Genomic DNA, 25878 nt, shown 5'->3' with positions numbered 1-25878 from the left:
TTCTTGCTACCACCAAGTGGCTAAAAAAACAGTGTCAATGTAAATCTTGTGTTTTATGTGATGTCAGGGTCGCTGAGTTTAAGTTATATTCCCTGTTGTCATGAAAGCGTTATTACACATTTCTTGTCTGCCATCTAAAATGGATGGCGGTCACTGAGGGTTCTTGTTTTGCTTACCAATGGATCCTCACCACAGGGCAGACAAGTTAGACCATCTAATATACGGCACAAACCACCCAAAACACTGGAGAAAATCCTTCTTTGGCCTGAGAATTCAAACCAAATGTGTGTGTGTTTGTGTTCTGCCCTCAGTGTTCTTATATCACACTTAAAGAGCGGATAGCAGAGAAACCTTCAGGGACAGCGGCCCAGGAGAGCGAATGAGTTTATCAAACAGGCCAAGACGCGGCTCAGAGAGGAAGGAAGAGTTCATTTGACACAGATAACCTGAAACACCTGTTCTCAGGTCTGTCATATACCGTACCAGCCTGAAAAGTAATTCAAACACAGCATGTTCAAATGTATGGGAGTCCACATTATTGTCTGCTCCCTGCAGGAGTGAGCTGTGTTTTCTGCTGACTGCCAAATAAATGTCAAGGCGATGATCATTCTCCAAGTGGTTTTCCTGCAGAAAGACAAATGTCTCCTGGCACAATAGAAACACAGACATCCCAGCCTGCCGCCGGACAATACAGAGCAACAAGAGGCTGACTGGAACATGAAGATGGAGAATGAGAAAAAGAGAGAGAGAGAGAGAGAGAGAGAGAGAGAGAATACAATTCTACAATACAATGCTTGCCGTCATCCAATAAACATGCTCTGAGCTGTCCCTATTGTGTCAGGAGCCCCTGTAGGCCACTATGTAAACATCCCCTCTGTACCCCATCACGACTATATTCAGACCCTGAGCAGGAAGTGATTTCATATCCAGCATCCGCCTCAGTCTTCCTCTCTCAGGTGGTGAACATTCCCAGCAGCCAGCCTCCCAGACCGTGGGAGGGGAGTGATGGAAAGCAAAGAGGGAACCAGGATGGACTTTGGTAATGCACTTAAATGATAGATATTGTTGTTAGTCACGTTTCTTTCCTACAGATTAATTCTTCATATCCTGAAAACATGTATATGCATGGACACTGACACAACCATCAGCAACAGTGTGTTTACTACAGGAACACTTGGTTTTGTTTCTATTTTCTATATGTATTGTTGTCAACATAGTTGATATTTTATAAGAACAATGCAACCCAACAATGTGATGTGAAAGGGATCGCTCGTACTGATGAGCCTACAGAGAATTATTACCCAAATCTGCAGCTCCCCTCGGCTTCATGGAGCTTCATAGCAAGCTTCAGCTCACTGTTTAGCTGTCCAGCCTGCAAATTTACTGTTCACTCACACTGCTCTCATTAGGTTGTTTTCGGCTGCAGCAAGCAGCTCTCTTCAGGGGAAAAGTTCGAAAAACCCACTGTGGCTGCTCAGCACCAAATAGCAGAAAGACACAATTGGAGAAATTTCCTTCATGAAAAATGAATAAAACAAAAGCGAATAAACATTTAAAATAGACGTAAAAGAAATGCATGATAACGTTGCAACTATCTGCTGACAAGTTTGTCATATCAACTTAACTTAACCCTTTATAGGGCACTCATTGAAATACTTAGAAATTCAAAATTTCAACCCTAGACCATTACAAGACTTTTTTTACTTTTGTTTGTTTTCAAAAAAAAATTCAATTTTATGGTGAAAATCAAGGTCAATGAAGTCACTATATATGGTTTCTTGCTGGTCTGTCATGTAGCCTGATTGTCGCTGATTGGCTTGGAGAAATCTCGTAGTTCTACTGCCTCATGGTGAGGCAAGGGGTGGCATTTTGAACTTCCACTTAAGTTACCAAATATGGTCCCTCGCCCAATAAAGGGTTAACTTTCTGCTACCCCCTAACTGGCTATGAATAAAAAAAAGTTATTGGTTTTGATTGATTGCTAATTATGAGCAAAGATCAATTGGCAAAATATATATAATATATATAATATATAATATATATATATAATGTATATATTTTCCATAGTGTACAATTACCTTAACATTGAATAGCACTGAATATAGTGTCTACTTCTATTGGCACACAGAGAAAGATTTATTTTCTTAAAAATATGATGATAAGAATTTGCAAGAGTTTTTTTGAATTCTTTAAGAGTTATTTTGTGTTTTACCTTCCTATATAGAGTCTCATTTCTTCTTTTCTAAGTTCATAACAACATAAATAAAGCAATTATCTTTTGGCCTTACAGTCATTTTAGAATATTAACCTCAGCATAATATTCACTGAGGACCTGTCCCTTTGGCAAATGCATTCAAGTCCACTGATTACAACAGAGCAAGTTGAGCCAAAGAACCTGCAGGGAGCTAAGAAGCTGACGAAAAGGACCGACAAGCAGCTATGAGGTTCAAGTTGGGCCAAAGTCAAAACACATTTATTGTACTGTATTAAAACACACTCAGCCCCAAAGATAACTGTGTAACACTCCAATGCACGGTATCAGGAATGACGAATTCAATGGGACAGAAGTGGGAATGAAAGAGAGAAATAACAAAACAAGGGGGTTTGACTGATTAAAGGGACATTATAGTCCCGTATAACTTTTATTTAAAAAAAACACCCACTTCTTTCATAATAAGGGCCCTTAATGTGTTTGTGTAAGAATATTAATGACTCTCCAGGTTGAGCTGCCTAATGCCAAAATGAGCCTCAAGTTGATGTGCGCTAATCAATCCAGTATGTTTAAAAAAGCACCGAGGCTGAACAGTGGTATTTATTATTCTTAAAATGCCTGAAAACTTGACAAATTTGACTCAAAATCCTTCAGCTGTGACCACAATGGGAAAAAAAACGGTGAGGAAAGGCTTTACATGCATATAAAACATGATTAATAGCTAGTTTTATGGCTGTGTGGAGAGGAAATATAATTGATTATAAATGTGTTTGATTTCTTTGACTGACTTTAGTCTGTGAGGAGCCACAAGGTCACATGACCAAAGCCAAGCAAAGGCTGCTGATTGTTTCAAGGTGACAGCTGAGACAAAAAGGCCATGGAGAAGCAGTGAAAGGAGAGGAACAACCACCTGTAGTGACCTTCAAGGCCCTTTCAGTCTTGTTTGCTTGGGTGTGTGCATGAGTGAGTGTCCTTCTGGCCTAAAAGCTAAATAAACACACTGAATTAGGGTCACCCAACAGGTGTCTTTAGGGCAGCTTGACAAGAGACCCGACTCACAAAAATGAAAAGAAATAATGTACAATTAAAACAGGTGATCAGAATGTGTGATTGTATCATTGTGACGAACTACTTTGAATGTGACGAGTAGCAAACGAAAGCTGAACTCCTACTGGATCAGATTCAGAGGTGTACTATCTATCTACCATCTGTGACTCCCTGCTGTGAGAGGGCCTCGGGAACAAACCGCCACAGACAGAGAACTGACAGATGAAATGAGAAAACTGAAAATAAATGAGAGGAGGAAGCAGCAGCAGGTGGGGCTGAGAAACAAACAAGTATAAGGCTTGTTTTACACCCACCTGCTCCACAAGCTGTAAAATATCTGTAACTCAGTACAAACCTGAGTTTGACAACTGGCAAGTGGACGAGATAACTATTAATTCACCTTTAGTATAAGAGATATTTCCCTTTCTTGAACATTCAGGTCCTTCACTTTGACGCTCTGCACTAGTCACACTAGCGGGATGTTTCTAGGGATGGCAATGTCAGTCTTGTAGCTAGTTGAGGTGGAGCAAATTTTGACTGGCTTATGTATTATTATATATCATTGTTATTCTTGTTATTGTATTATTGTTAATTAATAATCATTACATCTTTAGTACATTCGTCTGCTGTTATAATTAATGTCTTTAATGATGGTACTTTTGTGTGACTTTTTGGTTGCCAGGTTGCTGAAAAACCCATCTGATGATTTCTTTTTTCTTAAAACATTAAGATTAAATGAAAAAGAAAATGAAATACTACATCAAGTGCCAAAACCACAGAGCATTCTCATGCCGTCTGCTCAGGTGGAGGAACTGTCTTAACCAGATAAGTACTCTCCATACACACTCAGTGCATTACTCTCCCTCTAAAAGCTGAAAAGTGACACTGAGGTATTCGATAGATGGTACCAAAGGCTCAGCTGTGAGATAAGACTTAATTGCTTTAAGTTTCCTGACGAAGATGGAGAGCGAGAGGTCGCTAAAGCCATCGGCAACCTTTATACCTCGCAACTCTGGGAATCCTTTTCATTTACTCTCCCTCTTTGCTCTTTGACCCGCCTTCACACACACACATGCAAACACACACACACAAAGAGATAATGAACACTGTTACAGAGAGAAAGAGTCGCAATCAGAGTGCTGATTGAACTGTGAAAGTGACTCGGTGCAGACAGCCAATGGACCAAGACGCTGATAAGAGCAGCTAGTGAGGCTGATGATCAATGGTCAAACACCATCTGTGCAAGTGTGTGTCTGGGATGTTTGTGCTCCTGTTTAAACTCACCGCCCCCATTCCTGCGATGATTAACTGCAAACCACGCCATGTCCACACAAATACAAACAAAAATCAAAACTCTGTACATATCAAAACTTTGTCTCCACAGTCAAATAACGAATATCTCCAAGCTGAAATAATATGTAGTAGACAGGGATGTCAGACAACTGCCCCATCATATTTCTAGAGTTGTTATTTGATCCATTACCACACTAACATGTTAAGTAAGGCAAAGGGTAATCACTGGCTAGGATGGAAAGCAACAGAAACAGATTTCTTTACGCATCACTGTGGACAAGGTTATGGGTTAGTTCAATGGAAACGGAGTTAGCTGACAGCTGAGCAACAGCTCTGTGACATGGCGACATCTAAAATCATGTTAGGCCCCTTTGTGCCCAGTAGCCTCACATGGCGCCTTTTCATGTGAGAGCCTGTTCATTTTTCAACCGGATAAATCCCTGTGCTCAGACTGACAGGCTGTCTGGGAAGACGGATGGGCCTGCAGAGACTTGTTAAAAGGGGGAACCTCGCCGCACTCCTTTGGCCGGGAGAAGGGGGGGGAGTCGCCCTGCAGGTCATCGTCCCACACATTTTTGGCCTTTAAATCTTACCACCAGTCACTGAGCGCAACATGCATTCATATAGTTTCTGAGAGGGAAACCTGAACTCATATTAATGTGTGTGCATTAGTGATGGGACTGAGGGGGGTTTCCCTGTATGGGATGTCAGCACTTCATTACGTTTTACATTGAGGGTTTTGCTGCTTGGGAGATGTGTTTTTCAGTGTATACATTACATGCTGGGAAATGGTGCAGATGGGGCCAATGACAGAGACCCAGGAGGATGATTAAGAGGTGGGGAGACTGAAACACCAATATCTGCATCCAAGGAGCCGGAAACCCAATCATCAGGCTTGTTTTGTGTCCTTGAATGCAACCTAATCCAGACCCAGTGTGGTCGAGGCAGAATTTATTTTTGTTGAATTATTTTCAAAAATAAACTGGCGGCAGGGTCGGCCAGCATGTCCATGTGCCTCCTGCAGTTAAATATAGACAGAGTGTCGTACATATAGTCTCTCTAGACTTTCTATGGGGCCTTTTTGTACATGTCATGTAAACGATTCTATGTGCAGAAGTTTCCCCCTGCAGAAATCACAACAGAATGTATATACTTTACACCCTTTCCCCGTTAAAAGAATAGCTACAGCTCAGTAGGCAATGTTACTGCAGACCACCCTCTTTGCCTATCTGCTCTTCTGCATCACAGATTTCTAATTCCTCCGCTGCTGCACAGCGTGGTTTTGTACAGCTTTTATCCTCGTCTCAGTCCGCCCTTCCCTCCTGTTCATCTCATCTATCAGCCCGCGCTGTGACTCATATATTATTGTAGCGCTAACGCAGGGAAGCACCCGTCAACCGGAAGATCTGCTTCTGGAGATTGAGCCAGTAACTAAACGAAGCTTCCTCTCTCCCACCCCTTATTCCCCTTCTAACTTTGCCTACAGAGCCATTACATAAACATTAAAAACCTCATGCTATAGCCTTCCTCAATGGTTTCTATCCATTTTAACAGGAGATTAGAGCTGTGTGCTTATATAACCAACACTGAAAAACAATCATGTCATTCATACAGTCAACCAACTGTAGCCGTACGGTGGCTGGGATGGAAGAAATGCTGATATTTTCCATTATGGGAACAGCCAATGTTTGCATATTTTACTAAAAGAAGTCATTTGCATGATGAACATTTGTCATATTCAAATGAATCGTGACAAAATAAACAGTTGAAGGGAAAGTACAGTCAGACACCCTCCTTCAGCTCTGCCAAAAAGCCATTTTGCTTACTGCCACTGCCCACCACTGTCCCTGCGGTAGAATGCCACAGGAATCAGAGGTCGTGGGTCACAGCAGGTTTGCATTGAATCAAGCGCAAAATCAGCCCAGACACATGTTACAGATGTATCCTCCACTTCTCACCACCGATACATCTACATTTACGTCAAAGGATGGAGGGGAAATGTAAGTTTGGGCCAAACAGGGTGGATAATTACAACCAGGCTGGTTTTGGCTGAAAGACAGAGTGAAGGCTCAGACGATGAGGATCAAAGAAGAGGAACAATTGGAAGATGTTGCTTGCTTGATGTTAACGGACGGGGTTAACTCAACTGATGTGCGTGGATAAAAGGTTGGAGCAGCAAATCTGCCCGCTTTTCTTAGCGCTCGTCAGGGTGGGGCCGAGCGGGAGGGCAAGTCTGCAGGATTGAGATAAATTCAGAGGGGAGTCGATAGGAAGTGCTCTCACATCACTTCCTTTCTTTGTTTTAGCCGCTATTTTCAAGGCTTGGAATGTAGTTCCTGTCAAGGAGGTGAAGGAATTCAAAACAAGTTCATTAACCTCTGCATAGGGGAGCACTGAGGTGGGAAAGGTGTGTGTGTGTGTGTGTGTGTGTGTGTGTTTGTGTGTGTTGTGTTCATGAATGAATGAGTTTTGTGGAGACAGGAGAGCATGTGCTTTCCACTATCTCTGTGGCATTTTAGGTGCATTTTCTGTGGTTAGACTAAAGAAACGCAATCACTTGCAACTGTTTTTTTTCTAACAACTGTGTGTGTGTCTCCTGTATGTGTCCCAGGGTCTGTGGGAGAATGAGAAAACTCGAGCACCACACCCTCCTCACATCCTGTGGCAGGCCTGTCCTTGTGTGTGTCAGGCCGAGGTCCAGAGACATACCAAAGCCCTGTAGTCCCACACACTGACATAAACACTGACCCTTAAAAGGAAGTCTGTGTGTATGCGTATCTGTGTGTGTACTTGTAGAGTTGCATACGTCTGTGCAGGGCAATTAACTGTCAACATCATACAAAACATAATTTACGTATTTGTTAACCCTTTAAATTAAACCTCATTAGACTCAACAAGCACTGCAGCTCCAAACACCTGGCACTACCATTGTGTTGCATTAGTCAAGACAGGATATCAGTCATGCTGTGCTCACCAACAGTATGTCTACAGGCTTTTCTTAGTAAGTGGGTATATCTCTCTGGGGACATCTCAATGATGCCCAGTTCTCTGCACACAGACATCCGGAAATCCACCATTTTTCTCCAGCAAAGGCCTCAGTCCCACTAATGACTCTCTAGGAAACTTCAGTAAGCAACACAGGGATTTGAAATGGAACACAGCAAACTTTTTCCAAATCCAGACCGACAACCTCTCAGAAATGCGCACACATGTACTCCCAACCATTAGAGCATTTTACACTGTTAATACAAAGCAACGTCTGCTTGCAACCCTTCATCACAGGTTGTATAAGTCTTCTGAGCAGGTCAGTCAGTGATTTTCCCTTCACAGGTTAGTTAGCTTATTGGCTTTAATTTTGCCAGTCAGTTATACACGATAAAATATTCGACATGAAATATTCTCTCGTAGTTCCATTACTGCTAGTGTGGGAGACCGCTTAGCTTGAAATCCATACTGGTGCTCACTTAATGAGTTATGTTTATCACATAACTCAAGTGATTACATTTATATGTTAACGTTTTCCCAATACATTCAATAATACTGTATTTTTAACTAGTTACAGATCAATGGAATTGTTGTCACTAGGCTTTCTGTCCCAACTTAATTAATGTGAACACATCAGCTCAGGAATCTCACCTCATTTCTTTAAATCTATGTTTTGCAAAGTTAGTTCAATTCTAATCTTTAACAAAATAACTGGGGTAGTCTGATCTGATCTGATTACTTCTGTTTTCCTCCAACATTTTGCTATAATACTCTGTCTTGAGACACCTGAGATGTATCAAGGGTTTCTACTCAAACCTTTTCATGACAGAGGAAGCCACTCATTCAAGCTAACAATTGTTTCGCTGAAGGCTCGTCCGTCTTGCATGCGAGCGCAGCCGTCCCATGTTCCATCACCCTCCCTCGCCTCCATTTATTTCTTAATGTCGTGCCATTCTTTCTTTTCCTCCGTGCTCGTCTGCTCCGTGCCATCAGTGCTGTTGATCTGTACACAGTTTGTTGATGGGGCAATGCCACTCGCACTTTGTGGGCACATTAGGGCCCCACTGCTAATGTCTTTGACATAGCTATGAGAGTGCCTTGCCTCATAAAGCCTGTGTGCAGTAGCGTGCAGTAGCTGTAAACCCCACCAGAGAGAGGCTCATTTGTCAGGCTTGTTTATTGAAGCATTTTGTTGCTGTGCATGCTGGACTCATCGAAGGTCAACAGGTCATGATTTCTACTTTCTTGCTCTGTCATTAGAATGAGTGACACCGTTGGGGGAGAAGCAAAAAAAAATTTCTTTCAGTGTTTCCAGCCTGTGGTGATACAGTATCTGATGCCCCTTGTGTGTAAGCCCTCAGTTCAACAGGCACAAACTGTCAGTTTTGATTTGCCTTGATTTTCTCTCCGTAGTTACAGTGAATAATCACATTTATACTAAATGGATGTCAAGGACAGTGAAGCTTTGGATCTCATGTAAAACCGGAGACAGACAGAAGATCAAATAGCTGTAATGTTGAGACTGCTGCACAAGGTTCCTGGGGTTCAGCTGTGGTTTGACATAAATCTCCTCCAGAGTCTCTGTCTGATATACCATAACTGCTTCTTGGCCATCTGTGCTTGGTTAGAGAGCTAGATACCTTTTTAATGAACCCATCATTAAGACTTTAGGGGAAAGTAACGGCATTGGGTTGGTATTCCCTCTCTGTGGTCCACAGACGGCTCCCCTAAATACAACAATTCAAACAGTACTGTACTTCATTATGGAGCTGCATTGCAAGACTCAAGCTGTCCTAGTCCACACTAAAGGGGGGAAATCAGTTCACCACATCAATGAGAATCAGGTTCTGACCTGACAGAAAGAGGAGGGTGGGGTCTCACACACACAGGGAGCTGGATTCTCATAAACTTCTCATGAGCACAAGGCGTCGTGCTGCTGCTCTGACAGAAGTTCACTCTTTATACTCCTACATGTTCCATTAAATGTTCCATCTTTTCCCTCAAACTACATGAACATCTGAGAGGAACCTGAAAAAGATCTGCTGACTGCTGTATGGATAGTCTTAAAGCTGAACAGGAGATATTCATTCTTTTACATTTCTACTCTAAGATAAATGTTTTATTTTGGTTATTAATAATTGCATCTTAAACAGTGAGTGCTACCCAACATCACTGCAATGGAATAAGTCTACTCTGAATTATGAAGCAAAATCATATGGCCATTTTTTAAAATTTGAAATAAAATTTGTATGCGTATATCCATTTATCTGTGTGTGTTTGACCATGCAAAATTACATGTGATATAATTCACTGGTGCAACAATTAACAAATCTATTTACCAAATTCCATGGCAATCCATCCAATAGATGCTGAGATATGTCTGTCTGGACCAAAGTTGTGGACCGACTGATGTCGCCATCCTCACAGGCACTAATGTGACTAAAAATCCTGCTTTGCAAATTTTGCTATTTTTCTCCATTATATATTGTTTGGACAGAACAAGCTATTTGAAGATATTAGCTTGGGCTGCATAAAATTTTGATGATTGATTTTCTATTTCTTGATATCTAATAGACACAAACAATTCATTGATTAAACAAAAAAAATCCCTGTAATTATCTGTTTTATTGCAAGTTGGTATGAAGTTGAATGTTACTTGATGTGTTGGGTGGTCTCGGTCTTAATGGACCACCACTCTGTCTCCCAGAGGACAGCTATAAAACAGATGGCTGAGCAGAAACCTTGGTGCTCTCTGCTCCACCCTGATGTCACTCGGTCCCCTTTGATGTGATATCCCTCTGCTCAGCATTGTGGACAACACACTTGTGGGTGTCATCAGAGCTGCTCCTCAAAGGGACGCAGCAACAATCTATATAAAAGACCGACCGGGCTTCTTCTGTTGCTGCAGAAAGAAAGTTAAAGTTAGTTAGTTAAAGCAGACTGATGACTTAACACGTCGGTTTTGAGGCGAGGCTCGAAATAAATATTCTAATTCAGTGAAACATGTCCATATCTACAGTACATGAACCAGGACAAAATTTGGCCTCAACATTCATGGTTCCAAGATGATGTATCCTAATGACTTTGGCAATTTTTCCTGTAGCGTGATCATCAGAATGAACCCTTTTAAAACCTTGAGCTATCTGTCAGCTTCACCCATCAGCACACCTCTTTTAAATCAAACACATTTGATTGGACACTGATTGAGCGATTATTTATGAAGCATACATTTGTTTTATGTCTTTCTAACCATTCTTGAAATAAATAATGTTCTCATGCCAGCATCAATTCCCTGTTTAGTCTATTTCTGCAACAGTTGGACAATAACCCACCAAGGAGATCTAAGGATATCCCTTATGGAAACAGCACACAAAACAGTAGAATGCCAAATACTGCTGCTGACAAGCAATCGTAAAAGTTGGCAACACAATGGTGTATTTTATAGCCAAGAAATATAGCCAAGAAATATTATATTTCTCTTCATGCAGCAACTTTCCTTGGTGTGACACCTAAGCTTCTAGGCAATGCATATTTGTAGAGGAACAGACATTAAATCATTCTGGACACGGCTGGAGAAAATATTTTAGGATTAGTGTGGCAGCGCGGTGAGTGTCCACACTTAACACTCTCGCAGCTTCAACAAAAAAAAATAATAAATCTGGGGAGACAGCAAATCACAGGCCACTGTTCCAAACATCAGCCTCTGAGCAGGAGAATTTGATTACTATGGTAAATAAGCCAATCAGACTCGCATGTGTTTCTGAGACGCAGGCTTTGGTGGAATGTGTGTAAACTTCCTAATCTCTCAGCACTGTTTATGACAGACTGACAAGAAGAGCTGGCAGCAGGAGAGGCCATTAAAAGGGACATTACATCATGTACTGCACATACATTACACATACTAAATACTCATATAGGACCAAATTAGTCAAGGATACTTTTTGGTTTGGTTGGGTTTCTAAGAATTCTACAGCATCAGTTTTGAATTATGTATTCTGAAACCACCTCTGGCTGTTGAGGTGGAGCACAGGAAGTAAGTGCCAGGACCACCAGGACAAAGTCTTTTCATATCTAGGAGGGCTTTGGATGAGCGAATGCCTCGGCTTTGTCTACTGCCGAGGGTGACAGCCAGGGGAGTGATAATGTTGGTGGCAGGCCTTGGACATCAGGATGTCCTGTTTGGCTGCTCAGCATGAAAATCCTACAGAGCAGAGACACATGCTGCACCTCTAGTCTCGTCCGCGGGTCACTTGTGAGTCAGCAGAGTTGATAAAACCTGACACAATGGTAGTGTGGCATTTCAGCATTTTTGTTCTGAGACATGATAGATCAAGTTATTAGGAATTAAAAAAATGAAAGCAGTGAGTCTCATTAGCGTCACACCCTTTTTTACTGTCAACCATAAACACAATCACACAACATTAAGCCCAGATTCACTTCTCTAGTCAGCAATGCATGCTATAACCTTATTAAAGTATCAAATCTCATCAATCAAAGCTGCAGTTGTATGAAGCATTGTTCATTCTGCTGACTTACATTCCTCCATTAGTGGCGCTGACTAAATCTTGACCGTAAGAACACTGGCACACAGCACCGACTGAAAACTTAAAGGAGACAAAGGGAGAGAACGAAATCTTTTCAAGTGGAAGTGAAACTTACAAATACTAACAAATGATACTACAGCAGTTGGGCACGTCTCTGCATCTTTCAAAAGATGATGAAACCATTTTTGGACATATTCTATGGGAACAGCACCTTAGCTTGAGGCCTCTGGGTGGGCGTTTCCCATCACAATGGCTAAGTTACAGCTTAAATTTGTTAGGATGTCCCTTAACATTCAACTTTTGGGATGACCCACCATGCTGTTAGGTTTGAGAGAAGAATTTTAATCTTTACTATTGTTATCTCAGTCTGCACTGCGTATGTGACACCTCATTTCGTGTCAGTCCGTCCCTGTAGACAGATCCTTCCTGAGGTTTCTCCTTTTTGTTCACCCTTTTTAGTTTTTCTTTATCTGAGCTGATGGCCTAAGTATAAAAGGCATCAGATTGCACAATCCTTTCATGCGAATTTATGATTTGTGGTTTTACTTTGCATGACTTCACTCTCCATTTTGCAGAGGGGTGACAAATTAAAACAAAAACTAGGAGAAATCAGTGGGATCACCTTCCAACTGCAGATGCTTCCTGTAACCCGGGGCGCAAGGGCTCACAAAGAGGATGAGTTTGACAATGGCGCGAATCGCATCGATGGCCTTCACATTCACCAGATCTCAGCTCAGTTGAACACGTCATCAGATGAGGGAACATATTTTGGGAAAATGGTGTTCATCCTACAATTAGAGCTCCAGAGGCCTGTGGAATCTGCACCGGGGGGTGTTCTGAGGGCTCGCGGTGGCCCAGTGAAGCTCTCTAAACATGATGGATGGCATCTATGGACACACACTTACACACACACACGTGCACAATTCACAGGAAAACTGAAGCAGGTGACAAAAGCTCATTAAAAGACATTAAAAAACATTTAATCTGTGTTATGTCTCCAACCTTTCCCCCTCTCAGCTTTACTGCATTTAATGTAAAGGTTTGGAATGATGCACCTACAATATCTTCACAGTACTGACTTGAAATCTTTGTGTTAAAATGTATCACATGTGCTCAAAAATGTGTACTTTTTCAGCGTTGTTGTTGGGCAAAGCTGCCCTCTTGTTCATGCCCCATCCAGGGTCACTGCTACTGCCCTTTAGCAAAATCTGTCAGGCCCTCTTTGACGCAGATCCGTTTCCTGTCAAAGTGAGATTTTTATTGTTCCAAGGGAGCAGGCTTCAGAATCTCGCTCCCCCAGCCTTTTCCTGCTTCCTCTCAAAGAGGAAGTGGTGGCGTTTTTTTTTTTTTCCCCTCCCGCATCTTCTCTGGAACAAATCTGGAACACTGACTGCAAAACTTTGCTTTCAAAGTCTTGATTTCAAAGAATGAAAAGAGTTCCTTAAAAAGAGGTAACCTCCCACTTCATTCTCTCCTACACAAGCTTACACACAAACACACAAATACACATGCGCGCACACACACACACACACACACACACCAGGGCCTTCACAAACAAGCCGGCACTGATTTTGCATCCTAAATTCTAATGTGCCTCCTCTGAGCGATCAGCCTTGATGATGTGTGTCGTGTGTGGTCACCTGCGGCCCCAAAGTGAAGTGTTCCCATGGTCCCTCAGCACGTAGCCTCTTTGTTATCGCAGAAACTAAAGTTCCTTGTATGCAGGGAGGGTCTGGTCATACATTTAGTCAGTATAGGCCCTTAAATGTAGTCTGGCAGGACACCAAATGCTAAAAATTCTTCAGCAGTACCATTGCATAACAAAGAGAAACAAACCTAAGCATAAAAGATATGATTATATGTCAAGTAATCTCTCATAATACATTTAAGTAGAGAAGCAGGCCATGCTCTGGTCTATTTGAGTGACGTTCTGGTTTATGTCCCCTGAGGTCCGGCCACCCAACCATAAACACACACACAGAAAACTTGTTTGTATATGTGTGTGTATATGTGTGTGTGTGTGTGTGTGTGCGTGCATGCATGCACATTTGACTGTACAACAATGTAGTCCGGTTCTGCACATACTTAGAATGACAAATGAGTCCTGGCTGTCAAACTGATCTCAGTCAAGCTCAGCTTCAAGGCAGAGGAGGGGCAGTCGGTCTGTCTTAAATACATGTCAGCTACCACCACCGAAAGCTTTAGACCCCATTTGAACTCAGCCACGACCCCTTCGGAACAAACTCCAGAACTCTTACTGGGGAAAAAAATAAGACCCTGCACATGGTGAGCATCTGGGGACCAAAATGTGACTAAAATCAGAGCAAGTGTGCAGGATTGTTTGGTTCTTTTGCTGCTGGTATCACTAAAATATTCCAATTCTGCAAATTGGCCAAGGAGGAGAAAACATTTAAAATGTGAGGTTTATAGTTAATTTGTGCATTTGGAAATGGCAGATGAGAAAACAATCTCACCACGACATTCATTTAGCAGCTGTTTCTGTTTTGTTTGAAAGGCCCAGAACAATACTGAATGGACCTCATTGTCAGATTGTTTTCTCAATTTCAAAATTTATTGAAGCGTTAATATAACCACAATATGAAAGAAAGAACATGCTACATGCTAGGATCAGGATCAACACAGGGATCTTTTAAAACTTGTGCACGGCTTCTACATGTCACCAAACTGTCTCTTGGCAATTACTATAATGTGGAAGACAGTGATGGCTTTTACATTAGATAAGTCTTTACCATTCCTCCCTCTGAACTGCACCGAGCTGCGATAAAAGCACACAAACGCAGGGTGGAAATAGAAACTTCTTTCTTATCGTGCAAGTTTGGGTTAAACAAGCTGCAATTTGCCAGATTTGATCTCACAGTGGCCTTAACCGCTGTAAACATGAGCCTATATGAGCTCCCACAGCTAAAACATCTGAATCTCCAGTGCGAGGTGTTGCATTAAAGTAGGTGTAAGGCTCAGTGAATACAAATAACCCTCCAGGACTGGTGACTGCTGTGTTTTCCTACGGAGCACAAAGGCAGCAGAAGGCCACGAGGTGAGAAGACTGAAGGCGCTTTGCCCCCTCCAAGATGTCTGCGCCACAATTGGGACAGAAAAATGCTTCAAAATCAGATTTGCGAAGCGGTTTGAGCAGGATGGAGAGTGTTTGTGCAGGAGAGGGGTTTTATCAGCGGCAAACACTCACAGGAAGTCCGGTTTGGGATTGTCCGTCCAATTCCTGCGTTCCACAGGAAGCTCTGCATAAAAAGCAACTGAAAAACGCCCGAGGACATTTCATTTGTCGCCAGTCGACTCACAGGGAGCACCTCGAATTAACCGAGAGCTTTTTATTTGAAGCCACCAAGCCGAGCTTTAAAAGAAAGTGGCACCATGGAGGAGTCCTCTAGTCCACCGGTCCGGGGCCCATGGCCGGCGCTCAGCCTGCACGCGCACACACACCTGATGACCCCACACTGCGAAGGTAAGAGTGTCTCCTCACTTCCCAACAGTCTGGACCATTTTCTACTGTGTTTTCTTTTTAACTTAGACTTTTGTCTGTAGAAACCAGGTCAGAGCCAATAGTATTGGCCAATGCTGTAGCTCTCAATCCACTTGGGCCTACACACAGAGAACAGATGGAGACACACAGCTGAACAAAGCTGACAGGCTAAACAAATATAAGATCATTTAATAGAAAACTATTCTATACAGGTAAGATCTGGACAACGAGCTATTTCCATTACGGTTACAGGGGCACAGATCTCTGTCTGAAAAGAAAGGATCATGATGTACATGCTATTGCACAGTGTGTGTGTAAAACATATACAGTAGAGCAGTAAAATGTATTTCATTGCCTTTGATTTTAGGGACATCTGAGCGCCCAGTAGTGAGTTCCATACCTAGAAATCTAGAGCATGAACATGAGCATAAACATAATTCATTCTTTAGTAGTATCCTCTTTTTTCATCATTTTAAGCAAGTCAGATATTGAAGTAATTTGTTTTAGAGGGCAGGGATCAGTGTGCTCATGCAAAAAAGAAACAAACACAATTAAAGCTCTTTAATTTCTGATTCAAGTTTGACAGGCGTGTATTTGTTCTGCACATACAGAAGTTTAAAAAAAATATATATTACTGGTACTTCTTATTTCTAATTGATTTTAATTATAGTAATTTTTTTTTGCAAAAGATAATGGATTTAACAGACTAGAAAACCTGACGTCAGTCAGCATTGTGCTTTCCTTATAACTTTCTTGATTGCTTCAGTGAATTAAAGGATGTGTTCACAATTTTGCACATCATGTGAACAATGAAACTGGTTTCGTTTGCTGTAATCACTCCCCTTGTCCATTGTGATCACTATGGGATCCGCTCCTAATGATCGACGAAATCCACTGTCCTTGTTCTGCACAGGAACAAGTTTATTCACTAATATAAAGGTTCAGCAGTCTGAGTTTGCCAAATCAAGACGATATTGTCCTAAAGTTGCAGTATTTTTATTACAAAACTCAACTTTTGGGTCACTGTCCTTCCACCAAAACATATCAAAGAAACTCTCATTTGCAGCATGTCAGGAAGGGATTTCATAATGGCCAGTGTGGACAGGAAGAATGATCCCAGCAAAATCAGTTTCACTGTTCACACTTGGTGCCCGCTTTAAGACGCACCTGGAAAAACTGTGAACCTTTCCTTTAATCAGCTGAGCAGGGTCTCTGCACCCAGGTTGCATCAGGAGCTCATGAATGGGGAAAAAAAATCAAAAATAAAATAAACAACCTGAAGTCTATGTGGTGTCTGAAACCTGCACCGTGACGTCACAGTCAGCCAGTGCGGGCAGTGTGAGCTCCGGGACACCCAGCTGGAGGAGTGGGAGGAGGTCCTACCATCACCCCCCATGCGCTCTGACAGTCCGAGCTCCAGGAGGAACCTGACTAGTAGCGGAGTTTTATCACTGGACTTTGAACTCACCACCGGAATATAACGGGACTCTCTTTGCCAGTTTTTTTTCTTCTTCTTCCTGCAGTGTAGGACTCAGTGTTTGCAGGGATTATTCTTAGGAAAGCCGCTTGTTCGTTGCACGGTTTGTGATTATTTTTGTTTCCATGCATGCGCCCTCCATATAGCCCTCTAATGGCTTGTGCGTGCGTGTCCAGCATCCCGGCTCTTGTCGTCTTTCGCTGCATAAACGTGTTTTTTTTCCTGTTTCGTTATTTATCATCCATATAATAACTCGCGTAACTCTACATGTGCGTGTGTGTGTGTGTGTGTGTGTGTTAAAGAAAACCACAGAGATGGAGCTCCGAGTGAGGGATGTTGCTCCTAAAACGGTGATTCTCCAGCTCTGTAAAACAGCGCCCTCTCATGGCGGGCGTAAGAAATGTGTTAGTGGGCCAGAAGTTACTAAAGTTTGGAGGCGAGACACAACACACATGCAGATGCAGACACAAATACGTGATCTGAGCTTTGGGACCACATATTTTCACCTGGATTAATGACATCCTTTTGTATGGATTGTGTTTTTTGTTTAGATGTATTCAGAATATTTTGAATAATTTGATTAGTTTATTGCCTGTGTTGAAATGTTGGTAATGAACTTTATGCATCCCAAAGGACGAATGGGATTTTTTCGATATTTGATAGTCCTCTGTAATGTTATACTAAAAGCTATTCCAGTAATAGGGACACTCCTACACCACACCCAGCTAGTCTAAACTTTTTGGCCACATGTTTTGCCCTGCAGGACCATCCTCATTGCCAACGCAGTGATGCTTGATTGTTACACATGTGCACACACACACACACACACACACACACACACACACATTGTTGTCTTCAAAGCGGCCTCCTGCTGCACTGCAAGTCCCACTCACTGCTGTGATTTGTGAATGAACGCAGGCTTCAGATGTGCACGAACTGTCACTGGGCGCTAAGCCAGCAAGACCTAAGAGACATGCAAGCTGTCAGGGGAGGCTCAGCATCACTCCATGGCTACAGTCCTGTAACCTGCCATCACGCCCAGCTGGCTTTACTGCCCTGTTAAAGATTTCCTAAGGGTTTAGTATCTGGGGCGTTAAAACACATCTGTAGTAGGAAAGCGTCGCAGCAGGAGCAGATCCAAGCTGAGTGTCGTGGAGTTCTCAGTCCTTTTTAATCCTGTACAGTATGTAATAATCCAAAATGGTGTAAAGGGATGAGTGAACATTTCTGTGAAAGGAGAGTTCTTTGTCCTTTTGCTCTGTCGTTTGTGTTTTAGCTTCAGGATCCGTGCAGGTGCAGGTCAGAGAGAGTTCAACCTGCTTTTTCCACAAGAGCTCAGGACTGAATATGCAGTCACAGGAATGCATACATGCCTACATATGTAGCTATTTGTGTGCAAGTGCGGGCTGCATGTGGCCCGGCCCACCAAAACAAGTCCAGTTCCAAAGTTCGGCTTCACTTTCACGCCAGTCATCAGGCCCAAAGACGCATCCAGACAAGTTATTTGCTGTCGGAGTCCAACACTTAAAAAAAAGGCTTTCTGTCGCATGCTAATCCAAATCTACAGAGAGCAGACCATGCAGTTTAAAGCACAGATCATACATAGGTCGCACCTTTACAGCTGGTCATGAAAAACATTTTACACTTGAGGATGCGGTGTACCTAAAAAATGCTACATTTCCCACTCCACTGCACTATGACCTTTAGAATCTCTCACCAGGGAAACACACTCTATGAGCCTATGAGGAAAAATAATACTTGGGAATGTTAAAAATAAACAGTTCATCATTTCATACTTTGAAAAAGGACAATGCAATAATAAAAATGAAACAAAAAAAATACCAGAGCTATAGTATGATTCATTTGCTGGCCAACGTTTTAAGAGATTTGTAGTGTAACAGCAGAGCAGCGTTTCTCCTTTTCATAGACCCATGTCCTTCAGGTCAAAAACAGTACTGAATGTCTGTTTTAAACCATCATTATCTCTTTTTTTTCTCCCTGCACAGGTAGCTGGAGTCATCCTCCAGGAGGAAAGCGAGCACATTCCGAGTGAGGAGACTTTGGCGAGGATCCACGACCTCTTCGCCCTCCTCTCCTCCTCCCTCTGACTGGCACACAGAAGAGTGTGAGAGACCGAGCGAGGGAACGTGGGAAAGAGGAAGACGATGTACCAAACGCTGCTTCTCTCCTCCTCCCTCTTCATCCTCCATGTGATGGGCACTCCTCAGTTCTTCACTCACCACGGGTAACTGCCCACTTAATGCTCTTCCTGTGTTTATTATGGCCTGTCATTCGGCCCTTCAGCAGCAGATCTCCACTTCAGCTGTCAGTCAGACCCGTTTGTTTTAGCGACCTCTTCCTCCGCCTCTGGCCCTCTGCAAATGTACACAAATTGGTCGAACGACATTTAAACATTTAAGAGTGCACTCTCTCAGGACCAAAGCTTTACCCTTCTGTCCTAGGCTATTAGGTGCACAGCATTGTGGGGGAGTCTGCAGGCTCATTTTTTGTCATTTTCAGTTGACTTGCACAAAGACCAAAATAAAACGAAAAGGTCAAGTGGAGACAAAGAGGCCAAAGATCAACTTGTAGCTCTGACACATTCAGGAGTGATTACACGGGTCAGTCAGGAACAATTAGGCCGCACGCCAACTTTTGGTGCTGAAAACGGAACGCCGAGGCTCCAATCTGGAGTTTTTCAAGCTTTCTGAACCAGATGGGAGCCACTAAGAGCTTAAATAGCCTTCAGGCGGTGACTTATAAGCACCAAAGCTTCTCATCTAAAACCAGCAGATGCTCTTTGAAGCAGAAAGTCTGTATTTTGTGTCAGTTTTTAATGTCCGATATCTCGCCTCCCTTCTGCAGGAGGAGGGTGTGCGGCCGAGACCTCCGTCACCGCGTTGTCATGGCAACAGAGTCATACGTCCAGCCGGCGCACAAGCCCTACATCACCCTGTGTCAGGGGCATCGGCTCTGCAGCACATACAAGTGAGGCCAGCAGCACATGGACAGCACACTCCTCCACAAATAACAACAGAACTCATCTGCGTTTGTAATGAATTCATCACGAGCTGTTTATTTAATGTGTGCTCGACAGGTTTAGGGAGGGAAAGGGTTACAAGTGCAGTAGATGGATCTTGACTTTCTCCCACACACACACACTCAAATGCACGTTTTACACAGAATTGGGTCATGGTGCCACATATTTGGGTGGAATTTAAATATCGAGTGCTTTGTGTAACTACGGGAAATGAACTGCCTGCCCGCAGAGACCACACTCATGTTTATTTTGGACTGCGTCTCCCTCCATACTTATGCACTCTCAATCTCTCTCCAGCTCTGATGCTTTCTAGTCCCCCCCCCCCCCTTACATTCCCTCAATTTTAATCTTTTTTTTAACTCTTCCCTCACCACCTAAATTCAATTTCACTTCTGGATGTAGTTTCTTCATTCTTTTGCTCATTATCTGGGCAATTTCAGGCCTCTATTCCCGATGGTGGTTCTCCTAACTTTGATTAAATTATTTATTCCTTTTGTTTTCCAGAAAACACATCTGTTATCGCTTTTAGTTTTTGCCAACATTTTCCACCTTGTATCTCTCCATGCAAACCAAACATACCAGAGTCTCAGCAGGCTGCGGCGAAATCTCAGAATTTCGATCTGACTTTGCATCTCTTCCCCTGCGCCTTGCTCCCTCCCTCCATCCCTATCTCATCTCTGACACGCTCTTAGATGTCAGCGGTCCGTGGTTTCAATGTTCCACCAAAGTCCCATTCTCTCATCAGCGTTCTTTCGGTCTGACAAAATGTGGAAAAGACTGGCTGGCTCAACCACACACGAGGGCGATGACAGCATCACGAATAACCAGGAATCCCTAACTGTGGGTGTCTGTGTTTCTGCTCCACAGGACTGTGTACTCAGTGGTGTACCGGCAGGTGAGCAGAGCAGCACCTCCCTCTCATTTCTACCCAGAGTGCTGCCCGGGCTGGCGGAGAGTTCACTCTCACAACTGCAACCAAGGTAACCTGGAGGGACTTGTGGTTTATGTGTGCTCCGAGCTTGTATTACCTGCATCTGTTCAATGGAAAAGGAAACTCAGGAAACGTGTGAATGAACTTTCTTGTCCAGAGCTACACTAGAAAATCAGTCAGGAGATGGTGATCTTAGCTTAGAAATCACAAATGATCATTTTGTACAGCTTAAACAAATGAGATCTAGTGTGTTAATTAGTTACATTTAGAGATCCTTGATAGGATATTTTGAGTGTTGGATTATTCCTCTAAATGTCTGTTCCAGCTGTGTGTGGACAACCCTGTGTCAATGGAGGCACCTGTTTAAGACCCAACCAGTGTGCTTGTCCGCTTGGCTGGACGGGGCACCAATGCCAAACAGGTACACGCATACACACACACTCACACTTTTCTGAACAGCCACCATATTCACAAACACGCACACAAACCAGTTTCTTTCTCTTTCTCGTCGGTCAGATGTGGACGAGTGTGGCGAGCGGCGGCTGTGCGCCCAGGAGTGCGTGAACACAGCTGGCAGCTATCGATGTGCGTGCAGAGATGGTTTCAGGCTCACTGGAGATGGCCGCTCCTGTCAAAGCCTTCCTCCTCCTCCCTCTGCCACCCAGAACAGTCAGGCAACAGTGGGTGGTCACACCGATGCGGGTAAATGAGGACTGTGTGCGTGCATTCGCTGAGTGTAATTTTGTGTGTTTTGCAGCAGCAAAGTGTCTGGAGCACAGAAGAAACGAACATAGCCAGCTTCGCGGTCCATTATTACTTTTGGTACGCGCTATGCCACTCTCAACTCGTACCGTGAGTAATAATGCACTGCGACTGGTGCCGACTCCAGACAGATGTCTTGTGGTCTGGGCCTGTGCGGTGAGACGGGGACCGCTTGGTTTTTGATAATGACTCAGTTGACTCCTATGAGTCCTGTGAGTATAGCAAACATCTGACATTAATAGAGCTCCCATGTTAATACAGACATATTTTTATCCCGCACACTCCATTAGTTCCCCTCAAAATGTTGCAATGTTTTCTCTCACCATGAAAAAGTCGATTTTTTTCGTTTTGTGTGCGCCTCCTGTATCTTAGCAACAACATAATACGACCCCCCTCCATGTCTACAAATGCGTTTGTTGACCTGAGGATATTCCTTTTAATTCCTCTTCTGTGTCAGCGTTATTTCTTTTTTGGGAATTAATGCAACATGAAACCCTAAGAGGACTCACCTTTTTCTGATTTATCCCAAATCTGTCAACCTTTGGGGATTTTTGTGAGTCACCAAACTGTAAATCTAAAGGGGAAACTGTTTCATGTACTATCAAAAAAAGAAATATCTCAATGTAGATTTGACGTTGCCAAATTTCTCGGGCTCTGATCCAAGCTCCCTTCTATTTATCAGTGTTTCTGTAGACAAGAAAGACCAAACTCACACAAAATGGAACGCCTCAGCTAAAATGAGAGCGCTCACTCCCATGGCTCCACACGAGAGCCCCGTAAGTATTGCTGAGTCAGCAAAAACACACAAAGAAAGCTGGATAAAAAAGCCGAAATGTGACAGATCTTTGTTTGGTGAAAGAGAAAGGAAGGTTATTTATGGGAGCGTGCTCAGTTTCAACGCTCAGCTCTCAGATGTAAAAAAGGAAGGCCGGCAGGGGTGTTTTTCTTGAGACTGCATTCCATGATCTGTTCGTATGCACACGTCGGAGTGATGTTGATGGAGATCACACATACAAACACAGGTTTAAATGCTCAGAAAAGCAGACCATCGCTCTGGCTCGGTCAAGCTGCTGTGGAGGAGTGTTGGACTACATTTGCGGATCTCCATCTTCCTCATTTTCCCCCCCCCCCGTCTTCACCGTGCTCTTGGCCAACACTTGTGTTCTCATTCCAGCTCCATCAACCCGGTCTGCTGGGTCATCGCCTGCTCCCCCCTTATCCTCCCCCTCATCCTCCTCACCCTGTTTCTCAACTCATTTTTGTCTCAGTAATAGACCACATCTGGGAGAGATTGAGCCCTTCTAGGTCTGTCTGCTAAAGCCAGAAAGCAACGGGTCCCTAATTTTTGCATCCTAATCTGGGTCCCTCCTGCTCGAGGGACATTCCCCCCGGGTGGAGCCGGCAGATGCTTCCCAGTAACCAATGCATGTTCGCAGGAGCGATGAATGAGTGCACGTCTATTTCTGGTGACCTCTCTTTCAGCTTGTGTATCAGCTTTTTCGTCCGTTCCCATATCCATGATTCCCCTTAGTGCCCTGAATTCCCCCAGCCTCTCTGCAGCTCATAGTTAAGAGACTTTGCTGTGGCCGTGAATCACTCGTGGGGAAGGGTTGATGAGGGGCAAGCTGCTCAAAGGAATCTTCTGAGATATAAACTTTAGATCTGAGTTAGAGGATTAAACACACATCATTCTAGGCTTTGATCTACACCCTGACCCTCCTCTCTACTCCTCCTCAGTCGGTTTCCACAGACTCAAACGTTGTAGTCTGTAGTCTTTCTCACGTATGTTTCTGTGTCTGTGTGGTTTCTCCAGGTGGGAGGTTCGGCCTGGTGGAGAATGTGACGGAGGAGGTGCAGAGCCTGAGGAACAGAGTGGAGCTCCTGGAAAAGGTACGTGAGAAAACACACGAACACATGTTCAAACTAAAAACACACAAATAAAAGCCACCTACCCTGATGCCTCCCAGCCGCGCTCACCAGGGACCTCTCTGCTCCTCGCATGATGATATGGTGTAAAATCCTAGATGTTATTTAATCCCCAAACCCAAGATTCTTTGAAATGCCAGACCTTCACAATGGCTTTTTACATTTTTCACGGGTTTTATTAAAATCCTTCCTCTGCTAAATGAAGCAAACATAAAGGGAAAATAAAGATTAACTGATTAAGTGTAATTTCCCTGTAGGTCTTGTTAATTTTATTTGTTTCATAAGGTGCGTAACTGTCCTTCTCTGGAGCGATTTTCTATTTTTTCTCATTTCCCTCTCCTTCCCTCTCCCTCTGAGCAGAAGTTGCAGTTGGTGTTGGAGCCCTTCAGCAGCTTTTTCCCACTGTCGCTGGACGAGGGCTTGTCGGAGAAAACCACCTTACTGTCCCACTCCTTCCAGCAGCTAGACCGCATCGACTCCCTCAGCGAGCAGATCGGCTTCCTGGAGGAGCGCCTCGGCACATGTGAGTGACCACAGGCTGACCTTTTTGATTTTTCAAAGTTGAAACCACAGCACTTAGGAGGGAAAATCCAATTTTTAGTCGAGCACCTCTGGAGCTTTGTATCCCAAGGAAACGGAGATGGTTTTTAACCTTCTTCAAAAATATCAGAGACTGTGTAGAAGTCCAAATGTAACAATGATTCATAATGTAATAAAGTAAAATAAATTACAGCTCATATTAATAAAAATCCAATAATAGAATAGAATCTTGTGCCTCTAACGTAATAACAATTTTGGCTCCAACTTAATAAGTTCAGTAGATCAAAGTATACGTGAAATTATACATATACAATTATACATTGATGCTTGGAGCTAAATGCTAACTCAGCATGCAAACATACAGGTAGTGTTTACAATGCTCACCATCCTAGCTTAGCATGTTAGCAACCCTTAAACACACTTAACATTTTTTTAAAAAAGCCAATACACATGCACATGCACAAACCTGCAGTCTCTTGCACATGCCCACGTGTGGCCTTGCAGGGATTGCAGGTCACTGAGTGCTTGGCCTTTGATTGACACACTGTCCAGTGCTGAACAGTGAGTGCTTATTCCAGAGAAAACGATGAATTTTAAGTAGCATGAAGAACAGTAAAGCTGTAAAGGTGCCAAACCAAGCTTGTTTTTATCATTTTTACTCATGTCTGTAAGATCAGGTTAGAATTAAAGCACATCAATCAATGGTATTATACGTCCACGTGGAATCCTGACCCTACCTTGGAGAAACTGGAGATTTTTATTATGTTATGAACTTCATCACATTTGGTTTTATTACATTGTGGTCAATTATTACATTTTGGGACTTCAGATCATGAACTATAAAAATCTCACGCCAACAATCTTTACTTTGCCATTCCCCTCAGGTAGGATTACAGCAGGAACAATGACATCAAAGCATAGTCTCAGGGTACATCGTACATTTTAGTAACTCTTTTCATTCTTCTCCCCTGCAGGTTCTTGCCAGGAGAATTAGCCACCGATCACCGGCCCCACAACAGTTCAGTGAAGTTAATAATGACACAAACCTACAAGAGATTGTACGCACCGAGATGGCTGGTGATTGTCAGAAAGGGGTGGCAGAAGGCAGCTTGCTATGTTGTGACGAAATAATCGCACAAATCATCTGTGATTTTCACTATTCCCAACGGTTCCATGTACTTTTCTTGTTGGATTACTTTATTCTTTATTTTGTAATAGTACCTGTGACAGGGTCAGTTTCAGCGTTACATCATCCCTTCAACATCTGAATCAACCCCCCCCCAGGGTCAGAGGTCAAATTGGCCACTTTGTGTCTGTTTGTTTTGCATCAGTGCAGCTGTGTCCTCTGTCAAAGCCCCAACTGTCCTGAGGCAGACATGGACATCTGTATTTATCTATTTAAATTATGATTACTTTTAGTTATTTCGCAGTGCACCAATAGACATTTTTTACCTAGTTTTGTAACATTTTGTAATAAAAATCGTAATCAAAAACATCGTGTGATCACTAATATGAAAAGATTACTGGGTAATGCTTGCAAATACATGGTCCTGTATTCACTGCTGATATAAGACAAACCATCCATTAAGCTACGACAACAGTGCATGTCTGCAGTTGATCTC

The 25878-nt window shown here is 43.0% G+C and overlaps 1 protein-coding gene across 2 annotated transcripts; it reads left to right on the top strand.

Annotated features, from left to right (window-relative positions):
* The first annotated feature begins 15394 nt into the window (after positions 1-15394).
* On the top strand, positions 15395-25374 carry egfl7 (EGF-like-domain, multiple 7). 2 transcript variants are annotated; one of them, XM_070851122.1, is made up of 9 exons: positions 15395-15562; positions 19064-19302; positions 19923-20045; positions 20965-21077; positions 21354-21449; positions 21545-21730; positions 23604-23680; positions 24077-24239; positions 25231-25374. In XM_070851122.1, exons 2-9 carry the CDS (start codon positions 19223-19225, stop codon positions 25248-25250), a joined length of 858 nt encoding a protein of 285 aa, XP_070707223.1. In that variant the 5' UTR covers positions 15395-15562; positions 19064-19222; the 3' UTR covers positions 25251-25374. The 2 variants fall into 2 exon arrangements, with proteins under 2 accessions (XP_070707223.1, XP_070707224.1); XM_070851123.1 differs by lacking the exon at positions 15395-15562 and adding an exon at positions 17142-17160.
* The last annotated feature ends 504 nt before the right edge of the window (positions 25375-25878 follow it).

Source organism: Pempheris klunzingeri, chromosome 19 (assembly GCF_042242105.1).
Source record: "Pempheris klunzingeri isolate RE-2024b chromosome 19, fPemKlu1.hap1, whole genome shotgun sequence".
In the NCBI taxonomy this organism is placed as follows: Eukaryota; Metazoa; Chordata; class Actinopteri; order Acropomatiformes; family Pempheridae; genus Pempheris; species Pempheris klunzingeri.
This window is presented reverse-complemented; position numbering and strand designations above follow the sequence as displayed.